Raw genomic sequence first — 19,800 nt, 5'->3', positions numbered from 1 at the left:
AAATATAGTGCCCCTAGTGGTCAAAGCACACCAAATTAATTGTGCATCCTCAGGATGTAGTCCCAAGTCCACATACCAAGTTTGGTTGCGATAGGTGAAAGTGCTAATCATACCGAGTTGGGATTGGATTGGATTGGATTGGATTGGACTGAACTGGACTTGACTGTGATGTGTTAGATTGGATTGCATTGGACTTGTTTGAATTGGACTGGACTGGATTCGAAGGTCACCGAATTTATTGTGTGTCCTCAAGATGTACTCCTAAATCCACATACCAAGTTTGGTTTAAAGTGGTGAAAGTGTTGATAATTATAGCACCCCTAGTGGTGAAAGCACACCAAATTAATTGTGCATCCTCAGGATGTAGTCCCAAGTCCACATACCAAGTTTGGTTGCGATAGGTGAAAGTGTTGCTAATCATAGAGCCCCTAGTGGTCAAACGTCACCAAATGTATTGTGGGTCCTTAGGATGTGTTCACGAATCAACGTACCAAGTTTGGTGTCAATACGAGAAAGTCTTCCTAATTATAGCGCCCCTAGTGGTCAAAGTACACCAAATGTATTGTGCGTGCGTCCTCAGGATCGGGTCCCGAGTCCATATACCAAGTTTGGTTTTGATACGTAAAGGCGTTACTGAGATATGAGCTAATTTCCTGTATCTCTAGCGCCCCCCTAGTGGTCGAAGGTCACCAAATGTATTGTGTGTCCTCAGGATTGCGTCCCAAGTCCATATACCAAGTTTGGTTTCCATATATGAATGCATTGCTGAGATATGAGCCTACTTCCTGTGATTATAGCGCCCCCCTAGTGGTCAAAAGACTCCAAATGTATTGTGCGTCCTCAGGATGGGGTCTCAAGTCCATGTACCAAGTTTGGTTTAGATATGTGTAAGCATTGCTGAGACATTAGCCTACTTCCTGTGATTATAGCGCCACACAGTGGTCAAAATTTACCACATTTCTTGAGCCTTCTCCTAATTGGGTCCTGAGCCCATGTAACAAGTTTGGTTTTGATACATGAAAGCATTGCTGAGATATCCCTTCACTTCCTGTTTGGTGGCTTCGCCGCCAATTTTGATTGGCTGTTACGGGCGAACAGTTTTAGGTTTGAAGACAAAAAGGGATAACTTTTTTGAGGCTTGGACTGAAGATTATGTGTGTCAAGTTTGGTGTCAATTGGACAAACTTTGTGACCTGTGAAAACTTTTAGGTGTTTTTGATTAAATCCAATATGGCGGAAAATCCATCATGGCGGAAAATGACGTCATAGGGTGCGTTGAATTGAATTGAATTTGGCGGCCAAACAGGAAGTGAACTCAGAACTTGGCAAGGCTTTCACGTATCAAAACCAAACTCAGTACTTGGGCTCAGGACCCAATTAGGAGGAGGTACAATAAATTAGATGACTTTTGACCAATAGGTGGCGCTGTAATAAGCAAAATTACGTTTTGGCCTGTAATGGGTGATGTGTTTGGAATTAAAACATATTAGTGATGTCTATTAATTCTTTGGGAGGTCCTTAAGCTGACAGATGGCAATTTGTGACGTCAGCATAATTAATCCTACCCAGAGCCATATAAAGGTAGAGTTGCGACAACTCCATTGACGCTAATGTTCCATTTTTTTTCAACAATGGCGGCTAATGGAAGCCTCAAATAGTTCCCGAAAGTTAACAATTTATAATAGCAGCAGTGCAGTTACAGACTGTTTGTAGCCAACATTTCAGACTCAGATTTACATTATTGGCTCATCCGAATAATAATAATAATAACAGTAACAACAGTAATAGTAGTAAAGTAATAGTATTAATAACCTAATTATAATAATAAACTATTTATGTATCGACTATGACAGCTTTTCTGCTGCTCAGTTTTTATCAGTTCCTTATCAAATAAATTAAAAGAGGCTAAAGCCCAATAAATGTGCCACACATAATAACCTAATATAAGATAAGCCTATACCATTTCAATTAGGCAGCACTAGGCAACACCACAAACGAGCTGTCATTAAGTTTTTGCGTTTGTAGCCTACAACTTTTATGACGTGACGTGTCTTGGGCATTTAGCTTTACCATCATGTCAACATAGTTGTAACGTTATGCAATGCTCATCTAGGCTATGGATTTAAGTGGTTTAATTTTTAAAAAGGGCAGCAAAAGTGGGATAAAGTGCAACTGCTTCCCCAAAACAATTCCTCCATAACTGTGGATTTAATCATTTGATATGTGGATAACTTTCAGTGGACTAAACACATAAAAGGTAAGATTTTGTTATCACAAAGCTAGCTGGTTCGTTAAATATGGCGAAGCATATTTACAGCCAACTTTGTAGGCCTACTTCAGCAGTGAAACTGAGTTTGTTGTTAACATTGTTGGTAACGTAAACGTTTCTTCAGTTAGGAGCAGGCTGTGTTACAGTTTCTCGTTGCAATCAAAATTTCACAGGAGCTCCATGTGCTTTTGTAGGCTACACGCAGTCTCAAAAACACTGTTTACAGCTTCGAGTCACACTGTACGAGGTCATTTATTTTATATAGCGATAATTTAGATACACTTATGGGGTGGGTGCAATTGCGTTTTCTAAAGAATCTCTTGATTTTGTACAGAAATTAATATTAAAGGGAAACTTGGCAGGATTTCCCCCTCTGCTGGAGAAATTGTGCATTATGCTATTTCAAACTGTGGAAAAAGGTAACGATAAAGCACATGGATTTGTTTACAAGCTAGCAAAACGGTTAGCATAAGTTCGGTAGACAATGTGGATGTTGCAAGGTAAGAAACACGATTTAAAACAAGTTTCTTGTTTCTCACTTCTCTTTCCAGGACGGTAGTCTCAATGTTGCAAGGTTGGTTTTCCGTCTGGGGACGCTAGGGGCAGCGGGAAAAGTCACCATTTTCACCGGAACAGGTCATTTAACCATCCAAATGATTTCTAAACGGGTTTATTACGTTGAAATAGTTGCCAAGTTCCCCTTTAAGTGACACATACGTAAAAGGGCGGAAAAAATGTCACCTTATATAGCAGGCTAAGATATAAGGTCTGGAATTTAATTTAATATTGTTGTAATGGTAGGATAACTACATAGGTTACACAATAATTACACTGTGTTATAAATATTGTATATCAATGCATTTATTGACTGTCAATTAACCAAAATCGTGTCTCTGTCTATCATTGAACAGTAGCCTATTTAATGCATTCTAATCCATTGTCAATCACTTCCGGGAACTATTTGAAGTTTACATGAACCACGTGACCTTAACGAATTTTGAACACCCATTGTCGCAACTCTACCTTTATATGGCTCTGATCCTACCGCCATATTGGATTTCATCAAAAACACTAAAAAGTTTTCACAGGTCACAAAGTTCATCCGATTTTCACGAAACTTGGCACAGACGATCTTCGGACCATAACTCACAAACGCATTGCTTTTTGGACCCATATTCTAAACAGGTCACCCGTGACAACCAGTCGAATTTGGTGGCGAAGCCACCAAACAGGAAGTGAAGGGATATCTCAGCAATGCTTTCACGTATCAAAACTTGTTACATGGGACCCAATTAGGAGGAGGTTCAAGAAATTTGGTAAATTTTGACCACTGTGTGGCGCTATAATCACAGGAAGTAGGCTCATATCTCAGCAATGCTTACACATATCTAAACCAAACTTGGTATTTGGACTTGGGACCCAATCCTGAGGACACACAATACATTTGGCGACCCTATGGCAGCACATAGAACCGTCTGGTGAAAAGTTGTAAAATTTGGCACAGTAATTAGGCAGTGCCCCATGATTAATTTCACCAAGTTTCAAGTCCGCACCCGGAGCGCTCTAGCGCCACCAACAGGCCAAAGTTGGACATACATCCACGCACGTAACTTCTGACCCGTTGGCTCGATTTTGAAAAATGAAGTACTGTTGGAATCCTTGGACCAATCCGAGTTCAACGCACCCTATGACGTCAATTTCCGCCATGATGGATCTTCCGCTATTTTGGATTTTGTCAAAAACCTTTAAAAAGTTTCACGCCTCACATAGTTTGATAGTTTGATAGTTAGTCTGATTTTCACGAAACTTAGTACATATGATCTTCAGACCAAGCAGCACAAAAGTTATCCCTTTTCCTCTTCGGAACTAAAACCGTTCTCCCATAACAGCCAATCGAAATTTGTGGTGAAGCCGCCAAACAGGAAGTGAGCTCATATCTCCACAACCATTTCATGTATCATAGCCAATCTTAGTACGTGGACTCATGACCCCATCTGGAGGATGTTCAAAAACTTTGGTGACCTTTCACCTCTAGGGGGCGCTGCAATTAGGAAAAATGTGTTTTGGCCTGTAGCTGCTGTTGTGTTTGAAATTAAAATGTACTAGTGGGGTCTTTTAATACTATTGGAGGTCCATAGGCTGACCCAAGCCAAATTGTGATGTCATCGTAATTGATTCGGCCGCCATATTGAATTTAATCAAAAACACCTAAAAGTTTTCATAGGTCACAAAGTTTGTCCGATTTTCCCGAAACTTGGTGCAGATGATCTTCAGACCAAGCCTCAAAAAAGTTATCCCTTTTTGTCTTCAAATCTAAAACCGTTCGCCCGTAACAGCCAATTAAAATTGTCGGCAAAGCCACCAAACAAGAAGTGAAGTGATATCTCAGCAAGGTTTTCTCGTATCAAGACTAAACTTACCACATGTGCTCAGGACCCAATAAGGAGGAGGCTCAAGAAAGTTGGTACATTTTGACCACTGTGTGGCGCTATAATCACAGGAAGTAGGCTCATATCTCAGCAATGCTTACACATATTGAAGCCAAACTTGGTACACGGACTTGAGACCCCATCCTGAAGACGCACAATAAATTTGGAGCCTTTTGACCACTAGGGGGCGCTATAATCACAGGAAGTGGGTCATATCTCAGCAATGCTTTCACATATAGAAACCAAACTTGGTATATGGACTTGGGATCCCATCCTGAGGACACACAATACATTTGGTGACCTTCGACCACTAGGAGGGCGCTAGAGTTACAGGAAATTAGCTCATATCTCTGCAACGCCTTTACTTATTGAAACCAAACTTGGTATATAGACTCGGGACCCGCACACAATACACACACACAATACATTTGGTGTACTTTGACCACTAGGGGCGCTATAATTAGGAAGACTTTTTCGCATTGACACTAAACTTGGTACGTTGAGTCGTAAACACATCCTAAGGACCCACAATAAATTTGGTGACATTTGACCACTAGGGGCTCTATGATTAGCAACACTTTCACCTATCGCAACCAAACTTGGTATGTGGACTTGGGACTACATCCTGAGGATGCACAATTAATTTGGTGTGCTTTCACCACTAGGGGTGCTATAATTATCAACACTTTCACCACTTTAAACCAAACTTGGTATGTGGATTTAGGAGTACATCTTGAGGACACACAATAAATTCGGTGACCTTCGAATCCAGTCCAGTCCAATTCAAACAAGTCCAATGCAATCCAATCTAACACATCACAGTCAAGTCCAGTTCAGTCCAATCCAATCCAATCCAATCCAATCCCAACTCCTGCTTAACTGCTTGGCCCCCACATTGCTGCTTGCAGCTATATTTTTGGTTGTTGTTGGTGGCGTTATTGCATGTTAGTTATGCCTACAATGCAAAATTGCTTCCTCGCGATTGGAAGCTCCTGTAGCCGCATAGGATTTCAAAGCATCGCTTTGAAAATAGGTTTGTGAATAGGTCTTAGTGAGTTAGGAATCCTCTCGACTTCTTTTAAGCTGTCCCAGAGGTGGAAAGTTGCGATTCGTTGGGGGCAGGGCCGGATTAACAATTCATTGACCCCTGGGCACAAATGTCTGATGGCCCCCCCCTGCCCCCCAGCCAAAGTGAATCGGGCGGTCAGTTAATAGGCCTATATCGTGAAGATTTTTCTTGCCATCTAGGCACGAGCGCATCTGTGAGGCCAAACCTCACCAAGTAGCCCGTTTGTTTACAACTAACATTACATTTAATTAAACTGCTATGCCAAAATAGTTTTCAACATTTTGAATATCAGTGTCGGGTGAATTAGGAAATGTTCTCAAAGTAGCCTTATGGCTGAAAGCTGCTTGGGATCCCCCCTGTCAACAATATAACCATACAAACGCGCGGCCTGCTCACTCATTGTTTCAAAAGGAGTCATTTTGGCTTTGTCGGAACTGGCCATTGTAGGCTACGTAAAAATAAACTTCCAAAACTAACAAAAAATATTTATCTCCTTTCAGTTAATTCAAAAGTTTCCAAAAAGTTAAAAACAGATGACATGATGCGTGTCACTGACATAATGCGCAAATAATATAGCCTAGATATTCCAATATATTCGAATACATGTGTTTATTTTAGAGGGAAAATTCGAACATCATTTTTGAGCAATTTTGACAGCCCTAGTCCACTGTAGGCTACGGCAATCGTCTATTAACACCTTCCACCTAACCCCGGTGAGTGGGGGTCGCTATAATGCGTGTGAAATAGCACCATTGAGTAGCCTATGCGAAATAGCCTTAAAATCGTTCCAGCGCCACTCTCTTGACAGGCTATGGACAACAGGCTGGTTTAAACAATAGCAAAGTATGCATATGTTTCACAGAATTTACAATTAAATTGAGCTTTTGCGCATGGTAGGACTAGGCAGGCACGTTGCTAGGAGCTCAACACATTGGAGACTTAAGCCCAGACATGAAATGTCCTATGTAAGAGGGGATTCAGGGGTTTCTCCCCCGAGAACGTGGGACAGGATGTGGACAGGAAGGAAATGAAAGACTGTGTTGACAAGATCAACCAATTGCTGCATACAACACGCAAGACTTACCAATCCCAAGGATTCTCTCTGCTGTAAATTTAAGAGCCTTTAGCCTTATGGACATTTTATTATTGTCGACACTTTATTATTGCCATTTATTGACATTTGTACTTTTGCATTGTTTATTGACACTTTTGTAGGCTACTTTTGTATTGTTTACTGGACCAAATAAAAGTCCTCTTCCTTTTCACACCAACCTCTGCTTGGTGGTTAGGATATGGAGTAGGGGATTGACAGCAACATAGCCAATCACATTATGAGAGAGGCTGAATTTAACATCAACTGCTGTCAATGTTTGATTTTAAATTAATGTAAATTTAGCCGGGACTGTAACTGGCACACGTGGGTGCTCGAGCAACGGAGCACGGTCCGCGGTATCGGCTATATCGATGCCTATGAGCCAGAGCATAGGGGAGAACCGGGACGAATGAAACACTTTTTAATTAAACGTAATTTACAAAGACATCGTAAAATACTGAACGTTAATATTTTGTCACTAGCAACATACATCTGTCCTTTGTCAAATACAGTTACATGTATAGCTCTGAACAAAACCGTTCAAGAGTTATTTAAGGAGAAGTCGAACATGTGTTTTGTTTCATTCGTCCCTCCTGGCTGGGACAAATGAAACAGCATGGGGGACGAATTAAACATCCTACAGCTTAAATTATGTAAACTTCCCACAACTTCAATATTTGACAACATATCATGAATGGTACTTCAAGTATGTGTTATTTTAGATAGATTGCTGCTGGGCTACAGTATGTCTTGGTTCATGTCTGTTAACAATTCAATGCCGTCATGGTGAAGCGCGTAGCCTATCTCGCATCCATTACAAACAAACATGCAATGTGAATGTCTGGGATTGATTCTTTACATGTTTGTGATCATTAATTAACTTTTACATATCACCATTCCCAACCTGTCATGCGACAATGTGACATCACAGATTTGTTGCTGTTGTGAAAAGGCTATCGCGACCTACATTACACTGTAGAAGCAGGAATGAAGCCACTCTAGTTGCCATGGTGAATCAATGAATTTGTGATCAGTGGCGGGGTCTATTTAAGGGAGCCGTGAGCGTGCACTTATCCAGGATACTGTAGGTTTCACCTGGCTTGATGAATCCGTGTCTGCTCATCCTGGCTTGGTCTTTGTGCAACCAATTAAGCCTATACGCTCTTGTTTTGGATTCATTGAGCGCAGCTCAGTAACTTATCTTGGATGTCTTAATTCTGCTTTTGTGCCCCAGATCTCAGTTTGTCAAGTTTTGTTTGCGTGTAACACACTGATACTATAATCACAGATAGTTTTGTCTCAACATGGTGTGTGTGAGAAAGAACATTTTGCATGTGTGTAGGCTGTGTATGTGTGTGTGTGTGTGTGTGTGAGAGAGAGAGAGAGAATATCAGTGATTATTATTTGTAAGTCAAAGGTTGTATCAGCGATAGCGGGGGTACATCACTTCTGTTGATGTTCAAACAAAACAGAGAGCTAGCTCGCTACTCCCTCCCCCTCCCTCCCGTGCAATTAAAACTCTCCTAAATGCGCATCTCGTCGGTTATTGGTTGAAACACTTTATTTTGCTTTTGAGTGCCAACTAGTCAGGTAGAACCCCAGGATAGGTGTGACATAAGGTACTAATGCAATTTTTTTGCATAAATTGATAGTTTAGGGGGTGTAGACTCAGAATCTGACGGGTGCCGCTCCGGCACCCTTAAGCATTTTTTTAAATGACCACGCCCCCTTTTTTTGACCATAAAAATAACTAGATGCTCATTACTGTATAAATCCATCATGTATGGTATCAAATGAAAGCTATTCTCAAACAGAAATCAATTATGTCAATAAAACAAGCTAAAAATTATTTCAAGTCCCTCCAGAGAACATAATAACTCTAAAGCCTGGTAAGGTCACACCGCTGGAATGGTAGGCTAAGCAACAAATTGTATCAACCCTCAACAATTAGTCAAATAGACAAAGTTATAAGGAACAAAGTAGAACTTTCTTACAGATTCTGAAAGCAACTATATACAGAACATGTTGCCAGGCTGGCCTTGTACACATCACAAACATCAAATGTCTCCAAAAAACATTCATTCAATCAGACATTTCTCCCTCGCTGTCATCAGTATCCTCCACTGAAAGTGTAGCCATCTTCAAATTTTTATTTGCACACTGTTCACCACCTTTGCCATGGCAGTAGGTGGTGCATGGTAGTCCATCTGACTGACAGCAGCAAGAGGCCCTGGAGCATGCTGGCACTGCCTTGCATCCACAAGCAACAAGCTGTAGAACTGTTTTGGGTGCAATGTCAGTGTTGCCACGAACAGGCACAGGAGGTGTTTTTTTTTTGTCAGCTGCTCTCCACAGAAAGACTTTTGATGTGTTCCACTGCATATTCTCTTGTTGGAAGAAGACTCTTTATTTTAGGATGGTCTCTTTTCTTGGTGAATAGCATTTATCTCAAGTTACTGAGGCTTTCAAAAGTCTTTCCATAGTAGAGGCAAGAAAGGAAATCCATTCCTGCCTTCATGCTCATTAGCTTCTACAGTACATCTGTAAAATTCTTCCAATCAAGATTCCTCTTGCGCATCAAATTGATTGCTGAGTTTTTTCCTTTGCCATACTGGACTGTGGGGTCTGTTTTTAAAGCATTAAAAATGTTAGGATGAAAAATATTGTTGTCTTTAATTCTGGGGGGAAATCCAAGGACAGTTATAATTATTGTGCTTACTACCTGGGAAGTACCTTACAACATTGCTGTCTGAAATTCAGCGACTGATTCAAGGGAAATTAAAGCTAAGGAGCTAACTAATCCGCAAGTTGGTGAACTAGGGTACATCAGACTTGCTATAATATTCATATTAAAATGAATTACTATTGAATGATTGTATTCCTGTATGTATTAAGCTACATGGCAGTTCAATCATTTATTTCATTTAATACCAAACATGACACGATTTAGAGGTATAAGCTATTATGCTCAAAAAGGAACCTAATTTGACCTTAAAGGTCACTTTGCAAAAGGTATTTTGTTCTCTGGAGGGACCTACACTATTTTTTCTACTTTTTTATGGTCTAAGCTGATTTCTGTATGAAAAGAGCTTTAATTTGATACCATACATGATGGGTTTATATGTTAATGTCTATTTAGATGATTTTATATGATTAAAGAAGGGGTGTGGCAGCTGATGCCATTTTTAAGAAAGGGGAGCGGCACCCGTCAGATTCTGAAAGGACACCCCCTTACCTATCAATTTATGCAAAAAAATTGCATTAGTACCTTATGTCACACTTAAGCCCAAATTCCACAAAGTTCTACCTGACTAAACCCTTGTTGATAGCAATTGATTTTGTGTACAGATCTCGGAGCCTAGGCTGCCTACAGAGACACGTTTTTTTGACGGCCTGCTTATGGGGCATTCAGCTAGCGGATCGTTAGGAAAGATTAGATGAATGTGATCATTTATGTTTGGGCCTTTTTTGGGCCTGAAATCACTGATACAACCTTTAAGTGTGTGCATGTGTTTTATGTGGGTGGCAGGGTGGTTGTGAATGTGTTTGTGAGTGTCAATGTGCATGTGTGTGTGTGTGAGTGTGAGAGAGAGGGAGAGAAAGAGAAAAAAGAGTGTACAACTTGGAGGGTGGACAGTGAGCAACAAAATGTAAAACTCATGAGAACAACATAACTACTATCAAGCCTGAGAAACTGCCTCCGACTACAGGAGCTGCAGCACAGCACTCTCTGCAGGCATATCTTCGGACCAGAGATTGGCTACTGCTACAAAGTCCATCACTAGATGACCTTGAGTGTGGATAGAAACAAGGAGAACATGGTTAAGCACCAGTCCCTACACCAGATCCCATTGCACCGGACTACCTTCGGAAGTTTGTCACTTGCAACTGTGCAGACGACTGGGACACTCTCAAGTAAAAAGCAAGGAGTGTAATTCTGCTTGTTCGAACTGTCATGGTAACTCTTGCCAGAACATCAACTAGCCAGATGACAATGTGTGAGGGAGTGCAGGGGAGTTGAGGGATGAGGTTTGTTAAATCTTAAACTGATTAAGGAAGTTTTGTTTTGTAATAGTTCAATAAAACCCCTTGTTATGGATTTTTTTTGGACTAATGGGTGGGATAGATTCAGCCCCCCTAAAAACTCCTAGTTAGACATCTGAAAAGCTAATATTGGTAATATTGAAAAAAATCAGGTGTTTTCCCGAGGATTTGGCCGTGGATAAATTCGGAGGTGTTACTAGACACCTGTAGGAACACATAGTAAAAAAGCTATTAGTAAGATTTTTTTTTTGCAGATTGGTGAAAAAAAGGCCTAACTTCTTTTCAGTATAGTTATTCTAAGTATGCCAAACCCACTGTTACAACTAGCCAAGCTAGATGCAACAAAATGACCAACAGTCAAAGGGGCTCAAGTATTGGGGTATTTATTAACAAAAATCCACCCCCCTGCACACAGGTCACACCTAAAAATAATAAGGAAACAGAACACAGGCAGAATAGCCAAAAAGGACATGGTGGAAACTACCCCACCTAAAGGTAGATGAGGAACATAACATCCACCTAAAGTGTTTCTTGCCAAAGAACGCAATTTTCATATAATCTGACAATAGACCACACTTCCAGACAAAGTCACTGCACCATTCAGTAACTCCTGCCGTTTACATTTGTAATTAAATGACTGGAAAGGCTTAACCTGGCATGCGCTCTAAATAATCTATTAGCAGTGAGGTCACTTTTGAAGAATTTTTAGGGGACTTGGTGACTGCAAGATGATACTTTTTTCTGTAACTCTCCAACAGTGGTTCTTATGGATTTTTTGCCTATCTTATCCTCCATACTGTACATTACCAAAGGTGCCAATAATTCTGGAGGGTAGGCCTACTGTAAATGTCAAATTAGGCCTACGGAAGTGTATGTTCCCACAATTTGCGCAAAGCATGACTGGAAACGTGTGATAGTGCCCATGGAGAGTCTGCAATCTGCGTTAATTTCCCTTATTAAACTTAAAATATCCAAAGGGTTTAAGATGAGATTTTTTATAATGACTACATCAAATTCCAGATTTGCATAGTTTGACATCCACATGATGTAGGGCGCGCAGTGCAGGATGCAGCGGCAGGTCATGTGACACCCCCATCACTCTAACCAAGAGCTTGAACAGACAGGCAACACATTCGAAGTCGTTCTTGTAATCAGCAGGTATCGGCAAGCTGAGGTTTTCTCTAAATACCGGTGTGGTGATTAGAGGGGAACTAATTCTTGAAGATGGCTGGGGCTATTATAGAAAACATGAGCACAAAAAAGTTGCTTATCGTCGGAGTTACCCTTCTTCTTTTCCAAGTGTTTTCATTTATGGTGGGAGGCTTAATAGGTGAGTAATGAAAGTGCAGACCTGAGCTAGTGTGGCTATATGGAAAATGGCTTTACTGCCATAGTTTACTGAAATAAAAAAGTGAACTTGTATAAGGTTAAGCACAGACTTAAGATACAATAACGTGTGCAAAAGTTAATTTCTTCTCGTGTAGTAGCCTACAAGTAACGTTTGGCCATGTAAGAACACTGCGAGCAAATAACGTTAGTGTGCACAGTTTCTTCGTCAAACTGAAATGGTAGGCTACACCAGTCCACCTTTTTCAGGCTTTTAGCTTTTCCCGAGCAAAGTTAGCTGTCGTAAGCTGGCAACAAAGTTGTAATGTCAAGGTTACATCAAAGTTAGGCTATTACTCTAAGATTTTTGATGTGTCTTGCGAACGAAATTATTTTTTTATACCGTCTGTGAGCTCCACATTCGAAAGCGGTGTGTAGCCTTTGACCAGAATCTATGGTGTGACCAATCGGTAACATTAGTTAACTTGGGCTGTAGGCTGCTCTGAATTGTATGTTCACAATGGATACTCCAGGCCCATGCTAACGTAGTTAGCAAGAAAACTTGGTTTACATTGTGCTTGTGTTGCATTGTGTTTGTGATGATTACCGCGCCGAACGGTAGAATACGTTCTGTCGTGTCGAAATTTTAGTTGATTGTGGCCGTATGTTACGAAAGTAAACTTATCTCGCCATTTTTATTAGTGTGGCTGTATGTCTTAATTGCGCGTTTCTGGATTCCTTTCTGAAAAACACCGTCCGCACGTAGCCTGCGTTACGTTTCCATCTAAATTTGCATTAATCGTTTAGGTCGAACGCTTGCGAAGTATACTCCTCGCATATTGATTTGTTATGGCCTACACCTGTGAATGTATGATACAACCATTGCACCGCAGTTCGGAATTTGAAATAAACTCTACTTCGAAAGGGGAGTGACTGAGGAAATAGGCCGATACGCTTTTGTTTAACTTTACGACGCCGAATTCCATTGTGTTCACTGGGTGGCCCGGGAAACGGCATAGGCTTCTTCTACGAAGACAACACAGGAAGATTTGCAGACTTAACTAGAAAATGTAATTTCGAGGAAATTACCAGTGCATGAAAATATAAACATACTGTATATTAACATAAAATTCCAAACAAACTTTTATTTGGAAACAGTTGGCAGGAGTCATAGTTGATAACAACTGACAGTTGAAATGGCTGAACAGTTAAATAGTTGAGTAGTTTAAATAGTTAAATTATTTAATAGTGAATTATTGTAGTGAGGACATTTATTTTGAAACAGTTGTGGGCAGAGGAAATAGTAGTCTTAACCCTTTAGGCGCCAGAGTTTTTTTTCCGAAACGATCAATTTTGACATCTTTATTTCAAAAGGCTATATCTTAAAAGTGGTAAGAGATAGAGACTTTCTGTAAATTAGAGAAATATTAAGGATGACCCAAAGTTTATGTAGAGATTAAATGTCTATCTAATTTGCATATTATGACGTCATATGGTGGCGGCCATCTTGGATTATAGAATTTTCATGAAAAGTTGCATGTTTGAATGATAAAATGCACCACTTCTTTCCCCCCAAAATGTCCCTCACCTTCTGTATGCTATATTGCACAATACTGAATGCTCAGGTAAATAGTAAGTAGTGAACAAACTGTGTAAATCATTACTAATAAATGGCAGAAACAAACCAAATGCATGTAGCGGTAGACTGGCCTTTTGCTGTAGAGATTTTCCATTTACTACATACAGTAGGCACTCTGATTCCATGTATGGGGCACATATATATTATTCAGATGACACACAAACACAAGTAGACAAGACCTGTTTAGTTCAAAAGCTCACTTGCCACGGCAAGGCACAGATCAGGAGTGAGCTGACGAGACAAGACAAGAGACAATGTTAGTATTTTTTTTCTTTTTGTTGTTTTTGTTGATGTTTTTTTTCTTAGCTGACAGACACACACATCACAAGGACATGAACACACAAAAAGGAACACATAGTGTATGTCCTAAATGATCAGGGAAATAGATAGCAAATCAACAGTGTAAATCATTACTAATAAATGGCTGACATTTTTTTTTTATGTAGCAGGCCTTTTGCTGTAGAGATAATGACTCCCTATCCCTATCCATACAGGGCCGTCATTCCCATCATCTTGTGATAGACTATGCATGACCTAATGTGTGTGTGTGTGTGTGTGTGTGTGTGTGGGAGAGGGAGAGAGCGTGTCACCACCTCCACCATGCGAGCAGCATGGCCAGATCTGCCTCGCGCGCGCCGAGTGGAGAGAATTTGCGCAGCTCGGACTAGGCCTACTGTCATTCTCATAGCGACTCCCCACACTGCCACTACGTTCCCCCCCTAACTGTCCTATGAGCACTTCGACCTCGTCTAACATACCCAGTGGCATTAGACAAAGGCTACACCACGTTACTGTCGCCGCGATTGTGGAGAGGCACACATTCAGAAGACAGAAGCTAGCACTATGGACATTAGGCTACCTCCAGCCTCGTTCGCCACACCACTAACACCCTGCTAACTTCCCGATGAACACTCCGAACCTGTGAAACATTATTCCCACCAGTGACATTGGGCAAACGATTCAACGTTTGTGCTTGGTGTAAGCTAAACTATGCTTAACTATACTTTTCCTCCCAAATCCGGTCCGCGTTTTTCAGCACACCTAGCGACCTGTCCAGCATCCCACTTGTCTGTGCATGTCCCACTAAGAATTTAAAGTTATCGAGCAAATATTTCATGTCACAGATGAATTAATATAGCCTAATGTTAACCGTGTCCACGAGACCCTCTTACTAGGGCTGCACGATTATGGCCAAAATGATAATCACGATTATTTTGATCAATATTGAGATCACGATTATTAATTAATTTTAGTGACAAAAATATTTTTTCCCTAAACATATTGGACTTACTATCTGGCTCATCCAAATTCTTCCCTTCACATTTACTCCCCTAAATTACTGCAAATATAGACTTGACTGCGACTTCCAAACAAATTTTTTGTGCAATACTTTGTTAATATTTGTGGAAACGTTAACGACCCACCGGGCATCCTCCCAACGCTCCCCAGTAGCCAGTTAAGCTCTGCTTCTTGTTCCTGAGTTTAATCGCTTAGTCCAGGGGTTTCCAAACTTTTTGACTCAAGGACCACATTGGGTTTTGAAAATTGGCCGGCGGGCCACACACTACTACTACTACTACTAATAATAATAATAATAATAATAATAATAATAATAACATTTTGTATTATTTAAATGACAACTTAATTTCTTAAGAAATACTGTTAATTTGATGCTGTTTAAATCATTTATAAATGGTGCATTGTCACTTTAAGACTCTTTGCTATGGCTAGTGCTGTGCCCTCTTACAGTTTATAATGGTCAGTAGTGGGAACTACTGTTGCCATCGCGCTCTCTCCCTCTTGTGCACTCAAATACGTTCCCAAATGGAGTAGCATAACATAGTTAGATCTGCTGCTATGGAGATACTATCTATCTCGATGTAACAAGCTGTTTTGACATTGACATTGTAAACGTTGTCTAAGAAGAGTGTTAAGCAGTTTGCAGTAGCCTAAAGTTGACCACAACGTCGTCTATCGCTGGAAAGAAATAGCGAGCAAACCTATGATAAACTAATAAATGCTCGGCGGGCCGGATTGAACTGCGTGGCGGGCCACAGTTTGGACACCCCTGGTTTAGTCATTCGTTGATATGTAAACCACTGACGTGTAGGCTACATTTTCATTATTGCTCACTCGTTTTGCGTAGGCTGTCTTGAAACGCATATGCATTGTAGGTTGCACATGTAGCTTATAAAACACATGAATAAATGAACGAATCCGTCGTTAGCTCAACACTTATTATAGGCTATATTGGAGGAAGCAAACAAGGACTAAAAGTTAACGTGATTAAAAAAAAGGCATGTGTGGTTTACGTCGTGATGTGTTTCACGGTATGAGTTGAGAGCCCTGCTTTGCTTATGTTTTTGGTTAACTTCACTTGCCTGAAATCCGAAATATTTTCGAACAACGGATGATCCGTTTCGGGGGACAAGCTCTTGGCCTTCTGCTGCGCCACACATACCACACATTTGATTGTCGTTTTTTGAATAATCTAACTAGCCTACTAATAGTTAACATAATGCTATTAGTCCACAGTGCATCCAAACTGAGCAGTCCATCAGGCTGAGCAGTGCAAGGAGCAGCTGTCATTGGTAGGCTGCATGCAGGCACATGGTCAGACAAGTTTAAGGAGCACTTGATTTGTTTTGTAGCGGAGCGTTCTATGGGTTGCCAGGTTGGTTCTATGGATAGAGCACGCATTTTTAATATCGCTCGATCACGCAAATTTGATCGTGGGAAGCCAAAATCGTGATCGTGATTAAAATTCGATTAATTGTGCAGCCCTACCTCTTACTATTAAGGCTCTTATGCATGTTGCTGCTGACAGCTTTGCCTGTCTAACGAATGTTATCTCCGCGATTTAAGATTGTTTGTGTAATGTATAGGCACAGCACGCACTTTAATTTCCCTATTTTTACAATCAGCTAGCCTAACAAACGCATTTCATTTCAAAAAGCAACCTGGTCAATCGCTAACAACTAAGTGCACCTAGGCCTACAACTCTACACATCCAAAAGGGTAGAAGCTTCCAGTAGGCTATCATAACTTTTTTTACCGTTTAGTCTGTGCATCGGCGCAGCCTACGACGATGTGAATTAGTGACAGCTGTTGTCGCGGTAAACTTAAGCTCCTGTTACTAAATAGTGTAGATAGGCCTACGTGCTATGTTGCTTGATTTTCTGTAATAAATGCAGCCTGTAGCCTAGGTTACTTCAGCAAACCCAGACCAGTTGTGGCATCAGTCTCGCTTTTAAAACGCAACAGTGAGAGGCTTTTTAGCGCTGTCTCACTTATCATTGATGAGCACAGAAGCAGGCTGACACCTGAGCATGTTGAAATGATCACCTTTGTGAATAGAAGAAGAATCTCCCCATCATGCTCAGACTGCAGCCAGGGCAAACAGTAGAAATTAAAGGGAGTATGGAGTTGGAGCAGTAAAGTGTGTAGGAGATAGCAATACTGTAGAAGGCGTGACAGTTATTTGGGTTGTTATAGCCAATTCAGTGTGTGTGTGGTAATTTGACTATTTTCTACTCAGGTTTTGTGTGTGTTGCTTTTATATATAATTTTATATTGTTTACAATATTGTTTACACTGATGGCTTTTTTAAGCCTTGGTTTACACTCATGAGCAGAGCACTGATGCCAATTCAGTTTGTGTGGTTAATTGACTATTTTCTACTCAGCTTTTCTGTGTGTTTTGCTTTTTTTATAATATTGTTTACAATATTGTTTGCACTAATGGCTTTTGCACCAAGCCTTGGTTTACACTCTTGTTGTTCAAGAGCAGAGCACTGATGCCAATTCAGTTTGTGTGGTTAATTGACTATTTATTATTTTGTGTTTATTTAACCCTGTTAAGAATAAACAGGTCAGCTTCTCATTACCAGCCACTGTGGATTATTCAAACTAACCTAATTAAGTTGGCTAGTTGTTCTTAAGAGTAAAACCCTTTTCAACATGAGTATAACAACAAAATAAGTAAATATCTTTAATCTTTAATACATGCTTGGATCGGCCGGTATCGGTATCGGCCGATGCTAAAAGCTACAATATCGGTATCGGATCGGAAGTGCAAAAAGCTGGATCGGGACATCCCTACCTACAAGTATCTGGGTCTCCACCTGGACAATAAACTGGACTGGTCAGCCAACACTGATGCACTCTACAAGAAAGGGCAGAGCAGACTGTACTTCCTGAGGAGGCTGCGGTCCTTCAATGTGTGCAGTAAGCTCCTCAGGATGTTCTACCAGTCTGTTGTTGCCAGCGTCCTCTTCTATGCAGTAGTATGCTGGGGAGGAAGCACAAGGAAGAAGGATGTGGGGCGAATTGACAGGCTGGTAAGGAAAGCTGGCTCTGTAGTGGGAGCTGAACTGGAGTGCATCACTTCACTATCTGACAAAAGGACCCTGAACAAACTGATCAGCATCTTGGACAATGAGTTTCACTCACTCCACAGCACTATTGTTAAGCAGAAGAGCCTGATCAGCTGGAGACTTCGCTCACTGCCTTGCACAACTGACAGACTGAGAAAGTCATTTGTCCCCAGGGCCATTGAACTGTTCAATGCCTCACTTAAGGGAAGAGGAGAGCTAGACTAAGCAGAGAAGTCTGTCTGCCTCTTCACCCCCTCCATGTTTGGTACTGTCTGTCCACTAGCCACTTGTACCACTGTCTTTATGCCTCACTGTGTGCGTGCTACATTAGCACATATGCATAACCCCCCAACCCCCCCCCCCCCCCCCCCTCCATGCCACAGCCGAACTGTGGCCACACTTATACATTTTCTTAAATAGTTAATTATATAGATATATAGACTTTACTTTATTTCTGCATTGTTGCACTGTTGACTTACTGATTTGCACTATCACCATTGCACTACCACCATGACACTCATTCACACAGAGCACCTTAGCACCTTACTATGCACAGAGAATCACAGGCTCAGTCCCTGCCTCAGTCATTGCAAGCGCCTCTGATTTATTAATCACCACTATGTGGATACTGTTTTTAGAATTGATTAAGTGTTAGTATAATTTGTATTTTTGTAATTTGTATTTTAGTATATTTTGCATATTCTTTATCTTCTACTGTCCTTACTGCTTAGTTGTGTTTTTATATTATATACTTTAATTACTCTTTCTGCTGTTAAAGAATATGTTTGTGTTGTATGTATGCTGCTGCTGAGACCTTGAATTTCCCCTGGGGATCAATAAAGTATATCTATCTATCTCTATCGATCTATCGATCTATCGATCTATCTATCTATCTATCTATCTATTCAACTTTCTGAATATATACATCCATTACACTATCTACATTCAACTTTTAAACTATATACTCTGTCTCAGGCTTTAAGCATACAGTCTGGCTCTCTTAAGACTACTATTTCCTCTGCCCACAACTGTTTCAAAATAAATGTCCTCACTACAATAATTCATTATTAAATAATTTAACTATTTAAACTACTCAACTATTTAACTGTTCAGCCATTTGAACTGTCAGTTGTTAGCAACTATAACTCCTGCCAACTGTTTCCAAATAAGAGTTTGTTTGGCATTTTATGTTAATATACAGTATGTTTATATTTTCATGCACTGGTAATTTCCTCGAAATTACATTTTCTAGTTATTATTATGACCGCTGCTAGCGAAGCGGTCCTATAGGGATTGTCAAATATTTTTTTTTTTTTTTTTTCCCCTCTCTTCTCCTCCACCCCCGCCCCCCCCCCCCCCCCCCGTCATCTACTTCCTGAATTTTTGGTCAACGATACCCGGGACACCGAACCACCGGGGCACATGAAATTTGGTGGGTATGTAGCCCCACTAGACTTTTCACTAGTTCGCCCTTCTATATGATTGCTTCAGCTAGACTAGAATGTATGGGAGAAGTGCGTGTTTGGCAAGGTAGCTGTCCGTGGTCCTGGAGTGCC

General features: G+C 40.7%; 1 protein-coding gene across 1 annotated transcript in view; it reads left to right on the top strand.

The window, feature by feature from the left end:
* The first annotated feature begins 11,988 nt into the window (after positions 1 to 11,988).
* The window catches only part of wls (Wnt ligand secretion mediator), a 128,679-nt gene continuing 120,867 nt past the window's right edge, over positions 11,989 to 19,800 (top strand). The window contains exon 1 of the mRNA XM_042110077.1: positions 11,989 to 12,234. Within this exon, the coding sequence (XP_041966011.1) occupies positions 12,129 to 12,234 (106 nt within the window). The 5' untranslated portion in view covers positions 11,989 to 12,128. The remainder of the gene's footprint in view (positions 12,235 to 19,800) is intronic.

Source organism: Alosa sapidissima, chromosome 1 (assembly GCF_018492685.1).
Source record: "Alosa sapidissima isolate fAloSap1 chromosome 1, fAloSap1.pri, whole genome shotgun sequence".
NCBI classification, from domain to species: domain Eukaryota; kingdom Metazoa; phylum Chordata; class Actinopteri; order Clupeiformes; family Clupeidae; genus Alosa; species Alosa sapidissima.
Note: the sequence above shows the minus strand (reverse complement) of the source record. Positions and strands in the feature narration are given on the sequence as shown.